The sequence below is a fragment of the Agelaius phoeniceus genome, chromosome Z (genome assembly GCF_051311805.1).
Source record: "Agelaius phoeniceus isolate bAgePho1 chromosome Z, bAgePho1.hap1, whole genome shotgun sequence".
NCBI classification, from domain to species: domain Eukaryota; kingdom Metazoa; phylum Chordata; class Aves; order Passeriformes; family Icteridae; genus Agelaius; species Agelaius phoeniceus.
Window position 1 is genome coordinate 80,360,973 of NC_135303.1, and position 21,785 is coordinate 80,382,757.

General features: G+C 37.4%; 1 protein-coding gene across 1 annotated transcript in view; it reads left to right on the forward strand.

The window, feature by feature from the left end:
* OXCT1 (3-oxoacid CoA-transferase 1) overlaps positions 1–17,284 on the forward strand; it is an 83,944-nt gene extending 66,660 nt beyond the window's left edge. The window contains exons 14-17 of the mRNA XM_054652687.2: positions 319–408; positions 5,129–5,209; positions 7,234–7,335; positions 13,533–17,284. Coding sequence (XP_054508662.1) covers positions 319–408; positions 5,129–5,209; positions 7,234–7,335; positions 13,533–13,568 — 309 coding nt within the window. The 3' untranslated portion in view covers positions 13,569–17,284. The remainder of the gene's footprint in view (positions 1–318; positions 409–5,128; positions 5,210–7,233; positions 7,336–13,532) is intronic.
* Positions 17,285–21,785: the final 4,501 nt, after the last annotated feature.

Below are 21,785 nucleotides of genomic sequence, written 5' to 3' on the forward strand. Positions count from 1 at the left end.
TCATTGCTCCTCAGTGTCAGTGCTTTCACTAAGCCGATGATACTACTCAGATTTTGGTTACACTCAAGGAAAGAGCCATGGCAGTGGCTCTCCTTATTCTACTCATCACTCTTCTCCTATATGCATCAAATAGAGCCAAGAATGAGACAGCTCGTTTCCCTCTGTTGGTGTTTGAATACTGTGGCTATGAAATAGGTGGGCTTTCAATGCAGGAAATGTTGACTATCTTGTTCTGTCACTTGCAGGCACAATATTATCTTTAAAAAAAAACTAAAACCAAAAAATAATATTACATTTCCATTAAAAATTTCATTTTAGGGTAAGATGGTGAAAGGAATGGGGGGTGCAATGGACCTGGTATCCAGTGCACAGACCAAAGTGGTTGTCACCATGGAACACTCAGCCAAGGTAAGGCTCTGGCACTTTCTAAATCAGTGTTTTGTGCTGCACAAAAGACAAAAAAATAAACAGGAAAAAAAGGACATATCCATTCTGCTGCTTTGTGAGGATTTGACAGTTTTGCTGTTATTATGGTGATGCAACTGGAGGCTAGGTTAATATGGGTCCTTTCCTCTAGTAAGTGAATCATTCACCATGGGAGAAAAAATGAAATATTAACTTCAAGTTTAAAAGCTGCACACATATTTTTTAGCTACTTCATGCAAATTTAATGGGGATAGCCATTGCCGAAGCTATAGTAGCTGATGCTCTACTCTTTGCCTCAGAATAATTTGAAAAATGAGATTTCCCATGGTTATGATGGAAAGATATTTACCTTTGAAGTTGCCAGTCAAATTGGTACTGACAGCTTAATAGAATATATTTTTTTGGCATGATGAGATGCAGGCTACCTTACATCATGTGTTAAGTGGTTAATCTAGAGACTTCTTTGTGAGGGCATTGATATAGGTATATGCTATAGATAGAAGTGACCCCCAAAAGATCATAGGAAACTTTGCATTTGAAACTTCTAACACAGGAGAAAAATGTACTGAAGGAGAAAAATCTTTACTTTTTTTTTTTTTAATTATTGTGTTTCTCTTATTCCAAAGTTATTATATGTCTGCAACAAGAATTAATTTTTTATTTTCCAAAGTAATATCTCTTGTCAGAATTTGCGTGGTAAACTGTAGTAAATACGTAAATATGAGAGTAAATGTATTAACTGTTCTGTGTTTTTTAAATGAGATTTGAAAAATTAATTTTCACTTAAAAATAAACACAAATATATATTGAAAAATGTTGTAGTTTCACAATTTATACTAAACTGTGATCTCAAGGAGCACATTTTGAGTAACAGGGCTGAGTTTAACCTGTTGTCATGTTCATATGCATATATGAGTAAATGAAAATATTAAATGAATTCATCGTCATGGCTTGCATTACTATCACACAGCCTCCCAAAAACTGTAGCAACATAGGGAGTTATCCATTTGCTTAGACACACACTTTAGGTATTCATGTGATCTGAATAAATATTTATGCTAAATGTCTACTTACTGTGGAATTTGGTTAAGGCTTAGAGTCCACACTCAATATAATCAAACCAGTGTTTCTCCTAAAAGTACTATTGCTAAAATATTTTTCCAAAAGAGTGTTTGGAAATTGTTTGCTGGGTTGTTTTTGTTTTGTCTGTAGGAGTAGTGAAACAAGAAAAGAAGGAAAACAGAGATAGGTTCACTGTTATGAGCAAGTCAGGCATAGAATTATTTATTTTGGTGTATGTATACCTACTTTGTCCACTTTTGTGCATGGTGTGCCTAGCGTGCACTTCTGCAGTTACAGATTTTCATAAATCATTTCTTCAGCTTTTGTGCAAAGGCACTGCCAAATTAACAACATGTGATATTTTTATTTTATTCTTATTTTAAAGTGGCACTTTTTCCTATTACCTAGCCTCCTTCTGGGGTCTTCATATTGATACTTCTTGCTTGCTCAAGTGTGAGGATTATGTCCTATAGAAATCTAGTGTTTAGAGATCAAAACTGCTGTTAGAATTTTCAGGCGCTCTTCCTTTTTTTTTCCTTTTTTTAATAGTCAAATAAGTATAGCACCCATGAAGCCAGTTCTGAAAATCAGAAACCTTTTGTTGGGGGTGACTCCATCTTCCAGAGCTGATTTTCTACTCATGGCTTTTCAATTCTTTACACCCAATATTTTATCAGACTTACTGCCTGTGAATGTCTGCATCAGAGGAGCAATCCTTCATCCTGCTCAAAGCCCAGTGTGCTACTGAGTGAAAGAACAGTTTGCAAGTACTGAGACAGTCTCTTGTGTCTGCTGGCTCTTTAGTAAAGGGACGTTTCTGTAATTTTATTCTCCAAATAAATAAGAACTCTACCATCAGACATTAAAATTTCCTGTAAATCAACAGCAGTCAAGATTTGATGAATGGAAATATGGTGGAAGATATGGGGTATGGGCAGTGCCTTCACTGGACATGTGCAAGACGTGCTGCAAGAGGTAGTTCTTGTGCTAGTTTTGTCTAATTTATGATCTTGTGAAGGACCTTCTAATCCCTTCCAAGTTTGGTTGGTTGTTTTCTTTTGGTAATAATGATGACTTGTTAAACATTAAAGTAAGTTTTTAAAGAGTTTAATAGCCCTTTTCCTTTCAGTAGACATGTTGCAGTTTTTAAACATAGAAATAGGCTGAGTCCTTGCAGCACAGGCAGAATATAATTTACATTGAATCATGATGGTGGAACTAGTAACTGTTTTACCACTCAAATAAATACTCAGAGAATTTTACTCTTTTAAAACTCTGATATGAAGTATGTTAAAAATAAAAACAAATATGCTCAGTCCCAAGTTAATTACATTTTAAATTACATGTAATGAAAACCAAAATGTACAGAAGGTAGATGAGACAACATGAAATCAGCATTGTGGAAGAATCATCAGCTTAAGAACTGCTGTTGAGGAAGGGTAACAGACAAGTACACAAAATGATGACGAAATGGGGTAGGTGGATGCAGAATTGCCACTGCCTCATAAACAATGTAGGGATAACTGACTGAAATTAGTTTAAACAAGAAGAAACACTTTCCACAGCCAGCTAATAAAGTTGTGGATGATAGCAGAATGATGCAAAAATCTCAAGGAATTAAGTCTATATAGAAAGAATTAAACTATTTTATGAGGTTGAGTTCATCAATGGCAATTAAATGCCACTGCCTGGAAACAGTCTCTGCCTCAGAAAATCTGTGCATTACAGCATTATCAGGAACCAAGAGGGCATATTTGCAGAAGGATATTTCAATTTTTGCTCTATATGCTTAGGCCACCGAGAGACACTTGGCAAATGGACCTTTTGTCAAATTCATTAGTTTTTCTTAATGTATTTTTTTCTAAATTACCTCTTCTCTCATAGCCATGAAGAAAAGAATAATATAATATAAGCTTGTTATTTAATGCCAAAACAGTCCCTGTGCATTTATGTCTAATTTGCTAAGTACTGCCTGAGAGAATTAGAAGTCAAGTCCTTACCCCCATACCATCATTGACATGTTTTGCAAAACACAGTAGTGTAAAGGCTGGTAATTGTTCCATGTTGTGAAATGAGTTGCCTACACTGTTCAGAAAAACAGAATGGAGACTGGTTTTAAGCACTTGATTTGGGCATGACTGAAATGTAGAACACTGAATTGAAAATACCTTTCTGTGAAAAGTTCTGATTTTAACGTGTTGTGGAAGACTAAGGACATTTTTGTTCTTCAACAACAGAATTTTTTATTTAAAGCAGATTGGAACACCTAAGGTTTTATGTATCTACACAATAGTCTTTCCCTTTATCTGAACAAATCCTGAATAAATCTGAATAAATTCAGATGGTAAAAATCATGCAGTTCCATTTAATTTGCTCTTCTTACAGTGCCCTGATGGATGTATTCCAAAAGTCACAGAATCATTTAGGTTGAAAAAGGCCTCCAAGATCATTGAGTCTAACCTTTGAAAAGATCAGGAAATGCATTTCATCTTTAAGGCTAGCTGGTGATACAATAATCTTCAGCTCAAGTGTTAAGAAGCTCAAATGTATCAGTTCTCAGGGTCACAGGAGCCATTCAGGCTGTCACCTCCATAAGTCCATGCCTTTCAATCTCAATTAGGTACCATGAGGAGACACTTCATTTCACATGGCTGAAAAGTGTATCTGATATGTTGATGAAGATATTACAAATAGCACAGATTCATCTTGGCTCTTAGGCAGATTGCACAAGGACATTCCCAAGATGGACAGGATATAAAAGTAGATCAATTGAAGGTAACTGGAATGAAGAAATAGTTCCTCATAGTGAAAGATAAATTCAAAAACATATGGATTGCTCATTGTGTTATCACCCAGGAGTCAAACTGGCTGCGAGATGGCCCTTGATTAAGCCTTAAGGTAAACTGATGATTCTAAATGGTTAAATGAGGCATGTTATACTCTGAGACTTTTGAAACGCATAACTGAAAATTGATAATTAGACAAAAAGTTAAAAGCATGGGGTAATGAGAGAAGTGTGCACTTAATGTTACTTCTGTAAAACACAAATACTGACCAAAAAAGTAATGATCCATCTACCTTGCATCCATTCATGGCTCTTGCAGCCTACATTAACTTAGTATGATCAAGAGACATTTTATTAACTATTATTTTTTTTAAATGAAGAAGAAGAATGGAAAAAAAACCCAAGGACTTTCCCAGAGACAATATGAATAAATAAACTGGATTTACTATTTTGACAGCATGACTCTGCACTTGAACTCTGGGGATCTGAAGTTCCTCTGTGTGTGGCTGATCCTGCACATACCATTTGTGATAAAGGATAAGACAGGGAAATATGTTGCCCATAGTGTTCTTCCCTAATTTTTGTTCTCACATCAGTGAGGTTCCAAATATCTCTTGTTCCATATCTCATCGTAGCAGCAAGGGCAGATTATTAAGCAGCAGTGTGCAGGACTTTTAAATTCAGGAGTCCACTCAGTGGTACAGTAAGATTCTTACTAGTCAGCCATTGAAGTGAATTTGAAGAGTGTTCTGAGCACATTGAGTATTAAAATAGCACTGAATGGCGACGGCTGTGATTTTCATGAACATATTTGAGTTTTTTAAAAAACTGATATATGTATATTGTTAAACACAGGGAAATGTCCATAAAATCCTGGAGAAATGCAGTTTACCACTTACTGGGAAGCAATGTGTTGACCGCATCATTACAGAAAAGGTAAAGTACTTTTCTTGACTCCTTGTTAATAATTTCCTCCTCTATCCCTAATAACAATAGCAAAGCTTAGCAAAACTGAAGAATATTTTCAATATCTGTTGCCTCGAAGTGAAAAGATGGCCTTGGGGTTCCGATACAGAGGTCTTGGGGCTCATATTTTTCTTTTTAAAGTTTTGACATCTAGCATACTGAACTGTACCCTAATATGCCTTCAGAACAAAGATGCCACATATGACAGGCATGAAAAGTGTTCATCTCCTGGTTTTCCCCCAAAATATTTCTGAAAATTTGCTGTGACATGCCAGTTTTCTAATATGGCTGTAATCACAGCTTGGGAGGCAAAGGTGCATTGTTGTTTGCTTTTGTTAGGTTTTTGTTTAGTTTGTTTTTGTCCTTTTGTTTTGTTTGTTGTTTTTTGGTTTTTTTTCCAGCAGAGCAGACATAGCTTGGACAATTGGCAACTTCTTTCATGTATACTACATACTGTTTCAGAGAAACCTGTGGCTGTAGCAGAGATTTAGTTCTTTTGTCCTTACTTGATTCCATTTGTGAAGCAATTTATTCTGGAAAGTATAAGTGGAAGTACATACGAGCATCTCATACTGCTGCTGCTCAAAGTACACTAGTGGATCTTTTCAGCAAAGGATAAGTGACTTAAGGTTTTTTGCTGTAATCATGCATTTTATTTTTGGTGTTTACATTTTTAAGGACTTAGAGTAGTCCCTCTGTGAGCCATCTGTCATGTCAAGTACAATGCATCAAAGGTGCTGATGAAGAATTTGCTTTCTCATGGTGGTATATTGCTATATCTAAAGGATTTTTCTTCACGAAGTAAAGGAAAATTTATTAAAATATGGAAGTTTTCTTTTTTTAAAATTATTCTTCTACCAACTGGCCACATACAAATGTAAGGTACAAAGAAAATGAGAAGGAACAAGGACTAACAGAAAATAAACAAGTCAAAATGTCTCTAATATTTATCAATTACCAGATCTTGTGGCTTTATTAGGAAATGATATAATGTGCAACAACATTTGGATAGTGTTGCAAATTCTGTTTCCACATTAGCATCCTGGAGTGTTCCTTATGCCCTGCGTTTCTTTTAGGACTTAAAGAAGCTGTCTTTTTCCAGTCCTATAAAAAGCAGTTTCAGTTGGGTCCCAAAGGACCACTAGGCTTCAGGACACTTCTGTGACAAGTTTACGACTTCACTTTCATTTCAAGTTGAAGCTTTGCTGGTGATTTGCTACTAAACTTTTATTTTTAAGGAAAATTACTTTAGACCTTATGGTTTCCCTGGCAACTAGATTGCAACCTGTGCATGTCCCTCTGGTAGGCACTATTAAAGTGCACGTTGTTTTACAGGTATTTTTATTTGATATACTTGTAAGTCTCAGAGGTGGAGTGCATATCTTATAAAGACATCAGACAGAGCAGCCTTTGCTCCTTCAGCCTCTTCCTCTCAGGCTTTCTTTTAAAAATACGACGGGGCATCTTTTCTTTCATTGCTAGCTTCTAAGAATTCTAGCATTTGTATTGAGTATGCAGTAGCTGTTGGAGAAACTTATAGTCAGACAAAGATGATCTCTCTACTGGCCATGAAATGAAATAAAACAATGGGAGGACATTCTCTGCCCTGTTTCTTTTGTGGTCTCTTGGTGTACATATTCTTACAGCAAAGAACATCTCAGCCCTTTCCTTTGAACCTCCCATTCTCACCAGTTTGGAGCAGCAGGCATGGTCCACATTTCCTGCAGTGATGAACAGTTGCACTTTTTCCCCCACAAAACTACTACATACTAGCTTCTAGATATTCTAAGACATTCTAGATTCTCTTTCTCAGTACAAATAAATGTAGCAGAAACCTGTATTAGTCAGTTATGAAAGTGAAAAGTAGCATCTTATGTTACTGAAGGAATGCTATCTACTTCAGCACACCATTTAGTTCAGTGTTACTGCATTTACATCCTCATTTTCTCTTTTAATAATAATTAAAAAAATTATGTGCTTTTTTAACTTAATAGGCAGTGTTTGATGTGGACAAGAAGAAGGGATTGACCCTCATAGAAATCTGGGAAGGACTGACAGTAGATGATATCAAGAAAAGCACTGGCTGTGACTTCGCAGTAAGTAATTTTACAAACTGGTACAGTTTGGAGTCAGAACAAATATTCTCCACAAATACTTATCACTTGAAGGCTTGTAGTTGAAGTAAGTTTCTTCTTTATACGTGAGGACTGAATAGATTACATGTGGGATTTACAATGAAAGATAATTTGGAGCTAATATAGTGTGATGATGTCAGAAGCATCAGAAGCTAGGAAAACCAGGAGAGATGGAGAAATAAAGTTAAATTAGAGTAAAGTTTAAAAAGTTAAATAAAGTTTAAATTAGAGTAAAAAGACAAGTGTAAAGGAAATTTCTTTGCTTTGAAGATGGGAATTGATTCATCTCTAAAAGATGGATAAATATTTATTTTTTCACTGTATAAGCTAGTTTACCTAACTCTCTGTAGCTGACTTTCCATGCTATCTTTAGGTGGAGTTGTGAGTCTTCTTGACAGAAGTGACTACAGTTTTCCCCTCTGTTTTAGTAGTGCCAATCAATGAACTGCCTTGTACAAATTGAACTTATGCTCTGCATTAATCCAGAAAACCTCTGCCTTTTGCAATTCACATTCATTCTTAAGTCTTACTTAATGAAAACACAAAACTACGTAATTAATGGAAAGCTGTAGCACTCTAGAGTGTAACTGAATGCATGTGTGGTTGATAATATAGTTTCTTCTTGGCCTGTCCCTACATCAGCATTTCAAATTTTCAAAATACAGCATCTTTTCCTCTGTGTTGTGAAGTCTTTTGGGGAAATTCAGCCCTCCTTTGGCAGGGGCAGCAAATATGAGAGTGTAAAAATTGTGCTGTAAAAATAGTTCAGGAATATTTAGTAATGAAGTAAAATACTCCTTTTTGCAGAGTTTCATAGCATGGCTATGGCACTTTATTGAGAGACTGCAGAGCATTTAGTATGTGTGAGAGTTTCTTATTAAGGCTTTGAGCATATTCTTGGTAGTAAGGAAACTTGCTGAGCAATGAACCTGTGAAATTTCATTTATTTCCTGTGTTCATAAGAGAGTATTTCTGATAACTAAATATGATTGTGTGTGTTTCTCCTTAGATATTTTAAATAAAGGTCTGTTAACTACTGAAAATACCTTTAATTATCTGAGAAAAAGATGCTGGATTTAAAGACTCGTAGCCTGCAACTGCAGAGTGCAGGAAGGTGCTACAGAATCACTTTGCTGAACATAACAATGCTACGTTACTAGCTTTCCATGTCATATTTTAGGGAAGTCATTATTATTTCTTAATTTAAAGTGGAAGCAACCTTCCATATACAGCAGTTCTGTGTGGAAATGAAATGATTCAATCAGCTTCTGACTTTGCTCTAGTAAAAAATTATCCATTTTTTAAAACTTTGATAATGCCAGGACTTCTTTTTCTTGGCCTGATCTGTCTGTCAAGCAGCTAGCATCCAGAAGTAAAACATAAAAATGATCTTTATATGTATTTATCTATCTCAGTCAGTCACTTTGCTTTGTTCTTTTGGATTTAATTTGGGGAGTAACTTCATGATGAATTTGAAAGTGCAATTTTTAGTAAGCTTTTAAATAGATGTGAACTACAGCAAAGGACTTCTGTTTGCAGAAGTCACTGAAAACACTCCTTACTTGTTCCAATCTGCTTGTTTGAAAAGACCTGGGGTTTTTTTTGGTTGAAATGACCAAGAGATATCTATTCAATTAAGTGGTGTTTCCCAAAGTAAAGGCTAGCTGCCTATGCTCAAGGCAGTGAAAGCAGAAGCAAGCAAAAAATTCAGAGAAAGAAGTGATAAGATTCAACTGTTGGGCCATGAGATTAAGCTTTGCAGCAGGTATCACAGGGCAAGGCAGTTAGGTCCAAAGAAAAGATTAACACCACCCACTGTTCCTTGGTGCTTTCCTGGAAATGTTTCAAACAAGTGATATAAACTTAAACTCTTTAGTGTAGCCTGAAGTTAGGAGTTGATGAGAGGTATTGGAACAATTCACTGTCTGGTTCTCTGGGATGTCTCTCTAAGATCAGGAAGGGACAATTCACAGGCATCATTTCCTAATTCTCCAGAAAGCAAACTCCAGCACAGTCTGCTTTGTTTGGCTGCTGCAGTCATGCATGAAATCACGAGCTGTGGGCATAAAAAATGTAGATGCTTCTTGGTTTATGCATTTACATGTACTTACCTTGAAAGCTTGCATAAATGCTTGCAAAGCAATGCTTGTTTGCAAAGCATGTACCTCTGCCAGAGCACGTGCAGGTGTTGGTGTGATTTACTTATGGCTCCTTACAAAAGTGCCCGCAGTCCGTACAGCACTGCAGATTGAAAGCATGACACAAACCTCAATTATTTGTTTATTAAACCTGTGGCATGGAAGTGCACTAGCCCTTTCTTTCCTTTTTTCCTCCCCATCCTGTAAAGAATGTTTCCAGGTCATAGTGTCCCAGTCCTGCTGTCATTGAAATCCTTACCAAATCTTCTGTGGAAATCTTTGACAGCAAGACTGCGTTGCTGTTGTGTAATACTGGACCCTTGATGGCCTGAATTACATATATAGCAAACAGCTACAGGTTCTTTGCTTAGTTTTGAATTTCAGAAAATAGGAATTTGAGGATAGTGTTTGGCAGTTACTCAGAATGCAGCATCCTTGGTCCTTTTTTTTCACATTTCAAAACTCTGCCTCAGGCTTTCTTGCAAGAGTAACAGTTGTGCTTGTGATTATTTATGTTCACTGAATGAGACATCTTGGGTTTATTTATATCGGTAACAGGAGCTTTAGTGATACTGTATTGCCACAGTAAAAGCAGGATCATATATTTTACTAGTTTGAAACAGAGCTAATCAGGGGAAAATGAGGAGCTGACCCCTTTTTCTAGTAGCTTTTTTTTCAGTAGATGCCATGTATGATCTGAACTAAAACAAATGTCTCTCTGAGTTCACTAGAAATGAGATTTTAAGAGATGGGTATATCTTTATATGTAACTGTCTTAGCCCATGTAGACTACTCCTGTTTGGAGAGGAGAAATTCATAGTCTATATGGCCATATTCAAGACACATTTGACTATACAGTTCCATTTCACAGCCTGCTTACTTACTTGGAAAAACATCTCCTAAAGAACATTTGCAAAACAAAATGTCAAAGGAAACATGATTTAGAGTCAACAATCTTCATTATTGACTGGCATCATGTAAAAAATAAACAATTCGCCCTCGATTTTACTGTGCTGTGAAGACAAAATGTTGGCTTATCTTGCATGCTTAAATAAGATCTGCTGTAGCCTAGCATATAGATCACCTTGGCAGGCAATCTGTTTGGGCTTGTACTGCCTTTTACCATTGATGAGACCATGACAGAACATACTTTTGCAGATGTATTTAATTATAAAAATAATCAGGATAAATCACAAATCCCCATCACAACCTTTTTTTTCCCCCTTAATCTTAAAGCTTGTTTTTTCAAAATGTTCAAAGCTAATGTATAGAAAAAGTATCTGCCACGTCTTGCGTATGTTTAAAAAGGAATTGTCTGTCCAAGTTCAACCACTGAGTTAAAAATTATACAGGATATAGATTTTATATTCTGGAAGTATGTTTTCTTTTGAGGAACATTTTCTTTTGAGCCTGTTGCAAGATTGAGTAGATTATTACATGGAAGCTGTGGGGTTTTTTTCCCTGATCAATCACCGCTGCTGCAAAAACCATTAAGTAGAGATTTTTGTATCGTATATATACAAATATATATTTGATGTTAGAATTGTGGTTTGCATTTCTCTGAACTAAAAAATAGGTGTTATAAGATATAAGCAACTTTTATTAATTTAACAAATAGGCACTTTTTTTTTTGCTTTTTGTTTTTTAAAGGCTTGTTTTAAATTTTTGAACACTAACTTGGAACTTAACAGGATTCAGCCTTATTCAGAATCAGAACCTGAAGTAGTGCTTGCTTCATGGAAATTCAATGAAATAAGCATAGGGCTGTTTGTGTAGCTGAAAAGGGTACTTTGGGGTTGGAAATCAGAGATTTAACAGACTTGAACTGTAACAAGCCCCAGAGCCCATGTGTCTTACCAGCTGAGAGGCCACATACTGGACTACACAGGCAAACTCCTCCTAGAACACCTACCTGTTCAACATTAACAAAGTATTTGAAGCTTCCAAGATCAGGTGTTCTTCCTGTGAGTGAAATAATATTAAGACTGTGTTGCTTAGGAGGTACCATAGAAAGTAGCAATTCAGAAGCTGTGCACTGTGAATATGGTCTGCATTAAGCCCCTTTAGCCCTTACTAAATGCTGACCTCTTAGCACAGAGTGATACTGGATTGACTGTATCTAGTGGACTCAGGGAGTCCTGAAATGGTTTCTACATTTCAGTCTTGAATTCTTGTTTTCCAAGCACAAACCATCTGTTTTGTTTCATTGGCATTTTTCTGCTTATTTAATCCCATTTTAGTTAGAGAAAAAGTTGTGTTTGGGTCCAGTTCTGAGTGGTGCTGGGCTCTCACCACCTTCCTTATCCTGAGCAGACATTATGGCACATCAGACCCATCTGAAGTGGATAGTGGTATGCACAAATGACAGCTGTTAGCGTCAGATGTGCAGACAACACATTTAATGGAATATGCTCATCAAATGTAAAACACTTGATGGTACTGAAATCAACAACATCAGAAAAAATAGAAATCTCTACAGTAATTGCCTTTGTTGTTGTTTGCAGAATACAGATTTTAGTGCTTCTATCTTCATCCTCCAGTGTTTAGCTTTACTTGAATGGAACTGTCCCTGTCTGGCACAAATAAGCCCAAATAAAGTGGGCCACATAGCAACTTGGACTCTGAAATGTTGAAACATTTCTGGAACTAATACAGGAATGCTGATGCATTGTACATATTACATCTATTTATTATCCTAGTTCACACACAACTTGGAAAAAAATCAATGAATTGTTGCTATCCACTGAAAACATTTCATTAGCATTTGATACAGTAAACAAATTCTTCATGAACTAAGTTTTCCTCAGTGGCTAGTCTCATAAGGTTATAAATGATGATACATGGTGGCTGGAGGAAAGATCATGTAGAAATCTAAGTGGCACAGAAAATACAGCCCTGTACCTCTAAAAGAAAGAGGCATTAATGTTTGAAAAGGCATTTATATATTATTCTTTCATGAGTTAGTTTCTTGAGTACTGTTAGCTGAAAAAGATGGGTTAAGGAGGCAGGAGGATGCTGTAGGTGATGCTTCCATGGGGCGCATTTATCAGCTAGGAGCCAGATTACCCACAGAACTGTTTTTCATCCTGAAAAAGTAAGATCACATGAGTTATTTCTGATCTTCATCCTGGGGCATCAGGCTGGAAACAGGAGATAATTAAAGAGGCTTGGACCTTCTGTGGAGACCTATTCCTCAGAGATTTTGTGTAGACCTGAGTGAGAGTTCAAGCAAATGTTAACACTGCTGCTATAGAAAGTATTGTTATTATTTACACCTTCTTTCCTCATCTACCTTCCTATTTAGGCTTACTGTGTTTTATTTTTGGCCTGCTGTACATCCTATAATATCACTAATTGAATTTTGTGAGTAAATGAATTAAATGAATTAAAATAATAGAATACATAAATGTGTCATTACACAAAAATTACTGTGAATGGGAAAATGCAAGGTTTTTTAAAAAAAAGCAAAATTGGAATTAATTAACTATATAATCATTGAGCAAATAAAATTGAATGTGAATTGAAGAAGGACATTTAAAAATAGGAAATATAAATTTGATATGGTATTATATCATCATAAAACAATCCCATCAAATGTATCCATATACAATATTTGCAGAGTGTTTTTGCATATGTGTACCTTTCATTGCATATCTCCTGCTCGCATGCATCTTCCAAAAGATTGACATTACTGCACAGAAGACTCTGCAGGGGGCAAGTACAGGTTCATCTGCCCAAGTTTAATATGCTTGCATCCTTACACCAATAACCTATCTCAAAATAAATGAAGCTGCGAGTCTGGATACTAGCACCATACATATCTTGTATTCTTGCATCAGAAAATTTAGTTGTGGTGGTGTTTATCTCTAATATATGCAAATATGGCAGGTTAAATAAGTACAGTGCCTCAAGTCTTTAGTGGTACATAGTAGATACAGGTGGAAGTGAATGGTGGGTTGTACTGCTAGATCTTACCTGTATGACAACTTTTGTGAGTTTTTTTCCCCTTCTTTTTGCTAGGTTTCACCGAAACTAATACCAATGAGGCAGATTTAACTGCGAATTACAGACTGGGCTAAATTCGCCAGAAGGCCTGTTTCCAAAAGGAATAAATTGATGACCGTCTTGCAATGTTACTTTTTTTTTTTCTTTTTTTTTTTTTTTAAGGGCTCTCTAAGTAGTTTCCAGATAGTTAAACTCAGGCTTGACTAAATGTTTAATTGTATTCTGCTTTCATAACATTACCAGCTTTAATGGAATGGTGAATATATTCTCTAAGTTTTGAATCATGTTATAGTGAAATGTTAATGATTGTTGTAAAAAAGAAAAAAAAATGCCTTGTAGTCTCTCTGCCAAATGCTAGGGGTTTTTTACACAGAATTAGAAAAAAAAACATGCAAAACTTATGATTGCCTCTTTGTTTGATGATATCTTTTGCTCTGGAACTATAGCACTTACCACGTCCATTCTCCTGTAAAGGTGTGGGTCTTTCTTTGCTGGAGTGGTCTATAACAAATATATGTATCTGTAGAGAGATATTGGGAGTATGGACATTCCTTTTCCTGAACCTTTTCATCAGTCTGTAACAAAATTGTTTAAACCAGTGGAAATAATTGGGACCTAAATATATCTGCTGTTTCCACAGTGTGTGTCTGTTGGTACTGAGAGGTCTACACCTCCCAAAGTCCAACTGTGACCCTTCATATTTCAGTCATACAAACTAGAATGGGGCTAGTATGAAGGAGGAAGATGAAAAAGTGTCTGTCCTCATGGAGGCAACTGGTAGCTGCACAATTTCCCAGATGAACTGCTCTTGTTCTCCAGATATAATGCTTCTCCTCAGCTCCCAGTCAAAGGCAAATGAATATAGTTTCTGGAGTCAGGTCTGTCCTCTCAGTACCTCATAGAGAAACAGGGGAAGAGAAGGTTTGGACATTTTGAAGAGTCTTCTGAAGGGAATACAGATGGTTAAGGGTAAAAGCAATATGCACCACTTCAGTCAAGGCACCAGAAAAATCTAAAGAGTTTGGAACCCAATTTCATCATATCTTGAGACAATCAAAATGAAAAGACATTATCTCAGAGTCATTTTGATGAAGGCCTTATTTTCCCTGTTAATTACAAAATCATTTTTATATTTTGTTACTTTTGCAAACAGATAATATGACAGCTTTGGATCTCACATACCAAATCAGTACAATATGTATTTGTTATACAGAGCATGAATTGACTGGAAATCAACATCTACTAAAATACAATATTCTCTCCAATATAATGGTTTCTGTCATTTCTGTCATTTATATAAATAGGAACATGTAAAACACTTCAGTTAAAATAATTCCTGACATAATGTGTGACATCAGGACTGGAGCATATTAAGTGACTGAAAAACAAGTAAAATGTAGATACACAAGAAGTTGGTATTATGCCTATCATGCATGTAATAAGCATGTTTAGCACACGACATAGAAAAGCATTCTAATACTAAGTGAATAAGGGATTCACCATAGTCAATGTGTGTAATGGAAGGAATGTAACACACTTCTTGGGCAAGCTAAATTGTGCAATATTTAGCTCTTGTACTAGCCTTCGTACATCATTTTCCCATTCTAAAATATTAATTGCTTCTCTTTCATAGAAGCAGCTACAAAATTGGTTTTGATCCATACATGGGTTTTACAGCAATAAAACTGTTTCAATTGGAGGTATTATGTTGTATAGTTGCATTTACCCTAAACAGTTCTTCAATAATCTCTTGTCAATACCTTAACAAACTACCCTTCATCCCAGAAAGAAATGAACAAAATGCCTTTGTAAACACCATTATGCCAGTACAAAAGTACTCCCATAATACTAAACTGTGACTTGAACTCGTGGCTGCTGGTGGGTAGTAGGCCATTGTGTAGCCTGAATCTATAGGCAAGACCTGATGCTGGGCCTGTGGGAAAAAAGTGTGTTGTACAAAGACCAGTGCTAATTTTCATGACTAATGTAAACAAGTGATTTGGTTGATAGGTAATTTTCATCGAAGACTTGAAACTACATTTATTGTAGTGCTCCAAGATATCTTAACACAGCATGATAATTTTCACGTTTTCTCTATTTAGGCTATTTAGGTGTATTCCCTGTGTTACTCACTCATTCCACATAAGTTAAGTTTCACCATTTTTTCTTCTGTGGAGATAGACTCAAGTTCTGCTCACAGAGGTTTTGAAGATTAAAAATCTATATATAATAAAACCTGACTATTTCAGCTCACTGTAAACAGTTTCACTTTTGAATAGAGCAGACCACAGGCCTCTTCCCTATTCTATGAAGACAATTCAGTGACAGTTCTGACCCTTGTGGTGGTGTGTACACAGCAAAAGGTGCCTGTCTTTGCCTTCTGAAGAGCTACTCTGAGGGAATGGATGTAGTCCCTGAAGGTGTTTTGTTCATCTTCACTCAAAGCTCTTGTATATAGTACCCAAAATGGATGATGGTTTTAGGGGAGAATTATAAAAACTATTGTACAGGGAAGGGCAGTTACTGTTAACTTATCCAGAGGAAAATAACCCCACAAAACCAAAAAGACCAAAGAACACAAACATTTAAATAGATGGGCGAGTCTTAAAGAAAATCTATAAATGAAAATGTTGCTCTATTGCAATTACCTATGCTACATTAGTTGTAGGACTGATTAGTTAATTCCAGTGAACATTTACACATCTATGAAGTGCAGGAGAAGTGTCTGAGGGCAGGATCAGGTGTACACTGCTTCTGCCATAGAACTTTCCTTTGCTGGTACACGCACAGAAGCTATTGTTGTCGTTTATACATGGCTATAAAATGACTAATGACCTGTTAATGTCTGGGAGTTTAGCACCTTGGTTTCTGAATCAAAGAATTAGGACCCAAGAACTCCTGATTTCCAGCTTTTCTGGTTCTCCACTAAATGCCTTGTGGAATGACAGCTGTGTTCTCTGCCTTGTCTCCTGTTGCTGGAAAAGGGGATGTTTTTCTTCCTACCTCACAGGGATGTTGTGAGGAATAAGAAGCTAAGGTCTGTGCAAGAGGTTGTTTCTCTTCAGCTTGGGGATCACACTTGATCAAGAGTGTGGAAGAGTACTTGAAGACTGTCATATGTGCTGTACATTTGAGTTCTGTGTCTTATTTGTGTCAGTGTTAATGCAAGAGAGCGAAAGTACATGGTGCTGAAAATTGGGGATAAAAGGAGAACAGGCTCTCTCCATATACAGCAGTGATGCTGTAGCAACAGGAGACAAGATATGTATGTCACACATGAATTTTTGTATCTTGAGGACAAAAGATTGTATTAAAATATTGGTATTGTTATGAAAATGTCATGAGTTCGCACAAGATAATTGCAACAAGCTTTGAATCCACTTTTAAAATTCATTTGTTAAGCAAAAATTAAAGCACTCCTAAGTATTTCCCTCTCTGTGGGCACAGGTGTGGTTCACAGGTAAGGTATACTCTGAGCAGTAGTTGCAATAGTTGGCATTGCAGGGATTAAGGTTTATTGGGACTGACATCATTCCCTGCTTGACAGCACATCACAGACAAGGACAGTTGATACTCTTTGTCCTGCAGAAGATGATGATTCTACTATATTATCACATTGGACTCCACTTTATATTTTACTGATTTTTTGTCCGTGAAAAAAGGAAAAAAATGTAGAAAACATAGCTGTGCTGTAAACTCTGCAAACTAAACATCAAAGTCCTTCCTATGTGCAAAAACAATCAATATAATAAAGGTTTAAAATCGCAGGTTTTGTCTGTTAATTTTTCTGTTACCATTTTTTGTGGTGTTCTGTTCTGCTTTTGGGAGAAATAAAAGTTTAGCTTGTGTTCACATCAGCACATAGCAAAACCTCAAGGTCTTGTCTGAATGTGGATGGGTTTGATAAACAGAAATAATGAAGCTCAAAAATCAGTTAACAGCTGGATTCTACATATTCTCTCTTCTCACTGGTGTCTCTGTTGGGTCAATCTCAAACATAATTATCACATTCATTTTCAAAATGACTTGTTTTTCAATCAAGTTAAATAATGGACTGCATATGTAGTCCTTAGAGAAGAGATTTTTTACCTTTTGATTAAAACTACTGTAGAACTGATCGCATTTGAGATGTTAATCATCGATGTTAGCGTGTGGCTGCACTCTGAAAATTGTACTAGATGACACATGAAGACAAATTCCATTAACCACCTACTGAATGATAAAGTAGATGATTGCAAAGGGATGGAAAATGTCTGTGTGTAGTGGGGTCATCCTTCCATACCTGCCATAAGGTCATGCATAAATGTGTCATAGAATCGTTTTCTCTTCAGTATCATCAGAAAGCAGGTTGATAAATGTGAAGAAAAATGTTTTGAGTCATAAAAAAAGACCCTGATGTTTTTCTCTGAAATGAAACTCTTCAGTAATTTATATGCATGGTCAAAATCCAACATCCCTGTGAAGGGGGCTACAAGGTAATTGCCAAACCCCCAGAGATAATACAGCAATCTTGCAGCTCTGAAATCCACTCATACAAATGTGGAAGGTTATGTTTTCCTCTGACAAAAAGGGAAAACATAACCTGAGAAGTTTTGTGGTACCTTGTATGTCTTCCATTTTGCCTATTGTGCTGGTTTGGGTTTGGGTAGAGTTAGTTTTGTTCACAGTAGCTGGTATGGGGTTTTGTTTTGCATTTGTGCTGAACACAGGGTTGGTAACTCAGGGATGTCTCCCTTGCCCTGAGCAGTGCTTGCTCAGAGCCAAGGCCTTTTCAGCTCCTATCCCACCCTACCAGTGAGGAGGCTGGGGATCCCAGGAATTGGGAGGGGACTTGGCCAGGACATAATTTCTTTGCTGCACAGCAGTATTCTTCTGAGAGCAGAACCCTTCTTCTGCACACTGCCATCTGCTTCTGGAGACCGGGGATCTTAACATACCCATTCCACAGTGTGTTTGGCAGCTTTAAACAGAAGAATTTCAGAGAACAACAGGATGGGGAAGGAATTACTTTTCTCAAGGTATTTACATAACATCAGGTTTTGAGGCTCCAGCAAAGATAAAAGTAGCTATTGTGTTTGTGTTATGAAAACTTGCTGTGTCTGGTCCACATGTTTATGTACATATTTAGAAGAAGTAAGGGCAGGGGAGAAATCCTTGCCTTCAAGATGATTGGATTCTCCATCTGCCTCCCATGATACTTCCTACTGATTGTATTTTACTGGTGTAATGGCTTGCAGAAGCAAGCAGAACATGACTTATTTGTGGGAGCAGTAGAGTCTAAAAATAGAACTTTTATTTCCATGTTCTTAAAACTGTCTCCTGAGCATGTAATCCAGTGAAAAACTGTTTAATTTGTGTCAATCTTGGATAGATTATTAGACTGCAGGTGCTGTAGTGCTTTTGGGCATTGCCCCTGGGGCTGTTACACAGGTGAGAAATGCTGCCCTTGGTGCAGTGCAGATCATCATGCTTCTCTCAAACCTGTGCCCCTGTGAGGGCTACAAGCCAGTGTCCACCCACCTGGCAGCTTAAGGGGCTCACCTTGAATGTAGGTTTGTGCTGTTTTCAACATGGAATTGGCACAGCCCCAGCTCCTTTGAAAAATTGTGATGATGTTTCTTTCCCTGTATTGACTTGGCAGAGAGAGTTTTTGCAAAGGTTCAGCTCCTAACCCTGACCAGTAGGATTCAAAATACATCTTTCTTGCCCCAGGAGAACACCTAACCAGCCATTGCTGCTCAGGGAGCTGGGTGAGAGAGCTGCTCCAGGGAATAATGTCTTTAGCAGAAAGGATGGCAAAAGCCACAAGGCTGTGAATGAAGTCAAGAAGGAGCAGGAGATGTTCATGCAGTGTGCATTCGCCCAGCAGTGGCAAGACTTGAACTGTCCTTCAGAGGATGGCTCTTCTTTTAATAACATGTGCTTTCAAATGTGTAAGCAACTCACTTCCCCTCCTTTCTGTCTGTCCCATGTGTAGGAACCTACCTGCAAGGTGTTTCAGGGCAACCAACAAAACTGGCAAGTCTCTTAAAGAACAGGCAGGTCAAGCAATATACTGCTATGGCACCTTAGTAAAGTACACAGAGGGATTTTCCCTTTTAAGATTGATTCCTCTAAATGAATCAAATTTTTTTGTAGATTCCCATGCTAATTACTTTTATTATTTGAATAAAATTCTAAATATTCCCTTTGGTTCTCTAGCTGGAAACTAGTAGAAAAGGGAACTGAAAACTTCTCTAAATGCAGGGAAAACATGTTTCAAGAAGAGAAAAAACTGCAGCCAGGAGGAGAATTAATTTGCAGAAACTGAACAAAAAACAACATGAAAAGCAAACTTTCATGTTACCACCCAAAAAGCAAAGGCAAGCCACAGAAGGAACACATTCATGCCACTTAAGAAAGTATACATTAATGTAATACAAATTCAATCTCATCTGTTTAAGCAATGAGTGAATAAAGACTATGAATTGGATCCAATGCCTATATTCTGGAAAATCACGTTTCCCCCACCCATTTAGAAAAATTGGCTGTATGAGCAATTAACACTATCACTCAGATTTGTCCAAAAAACAAGACAAGCTATGCTATATAGCAGGCAAGGCTGTCATGTCCAATAATATCCCTAAAAACACAAACTTTAATCAATCACTCTGGCTTGCCCCTCATTTTTAATTCCATCTTGCATTCGTTCCAATCAAACCCATCACCCATGCTTTCCTCTTTCTGGCACCCTACTAATCCTAAACAAGTAGCTCCCTCTGCTCAAGGAAGACTGCTCAAAATTTCATCAGTTTTCCTGCTTGCCTGGACTTGTTCTTAGGAGGAGGAGAGGGGGTAGAAGTGTGTGTGCCTGTGTTCTGCTGAGCCATGCCAGCAGGGGAACTGAGACCAGAATAGCAGAGCAGACATCACGGGCAGAGATGGTGCTGGGGAATGGTGTTAGAGAGCCACTGCTGAGCACCAGCACTTCTGGTGTTCTGGCCAGTTTCTAAACTGCCTCTCACACATCTCCTGTAAGAAAAAAACACAGATGCACGGTACGTTCTTCTCTCTGTTTTTACTTTTATTTCAACTTGGAGAACACATGGCTGCTCTGTTTGAAAAATTAAAATAATAAACTCAAATGAAGAGGATGAATCTGAGTGAAGAGCCAGGGGCTTGGCCACCCAAGCCCTGGGCATTTTACTGACTGCAGTGCTCACTGGGGCAAGAAGGAAAACATCAGGCTTGGACATGGCTCTTCTCAGATCATAGATGCTTGTCCTGTGGGCTGTGTGTATACAGTGGTGGGGGACGGGGCTGAGAAAGGCTCAGGACTTCTTTGGAACAGAAGGCAGGAGCTGATATCTTGGACTGAAATGGCACAAACTCAGTTTCTGTCCTGCATCGTGGAACTCTCAGTTCCACCAGGGGATGCTTCTCATTGTAGTGCTAATACTTCTTCAGGATTACAGGCTGATATTGCTGATTTTCTGCTGCTGTATTGATTACACCAACATTTTCAGATTCCTGTCTTCTTCAGGCAACCTTTGGCCCGGAAAAGGAGAAAAATAAAAAAAGGCAACTGCATCAATCTGCTAACTATAAAATTGAAGGATGGTGAATTATTCTGCAACAGCATATCCATATTCTCATTAGAGCAATTCAGCATTTTCTAGGATATGTTAACTGCTGCAGCAAGAAGAAGAAGCTGCAGATCAATATAAAATAAACCACAGCTTCACAAAAGCCAATTTATAATTTCCAAAGTACTTTTCCTCCGTTGTGCAGGAAAGTCATTGCTGGTACACCAGTGGGACAAAGTTACAGAGAAAGACTCGGACCACTTTGGATGTGGAGCTGCAAAACTCATCCAGTCTGAGAAAAACATCACCATATTGTAATGACAAAAACCTGGAGGTAACCTCTCACAGAGAAACTGAGAAAGGGGTATAATCACTGATCACTTCAAAAGTGGAGAGGTTATGGCTGGTAATTAATTTTCCAAATTGCCCCTGAGTACATCTCTTCTGAACAATCTATCTGACCTATTGCAAAACAATCCCTCTGAGAAAGCAACAACACGAGACCTTTTTTCCATGGGGATTTTAACTTTGCAACAGACTGTTTTCACAGTGGAGCTGAAAGGGGTAGAGAGACCAGGGAGCAGCACCATCACATCATGGCACTGCTGGTGCTGGGGCAGCAAACCCACCCACCAAGGTCATTTGGGTTATCTAATAATAATACAATCTGAAATAATCTAATAATAACAATACATATACAACT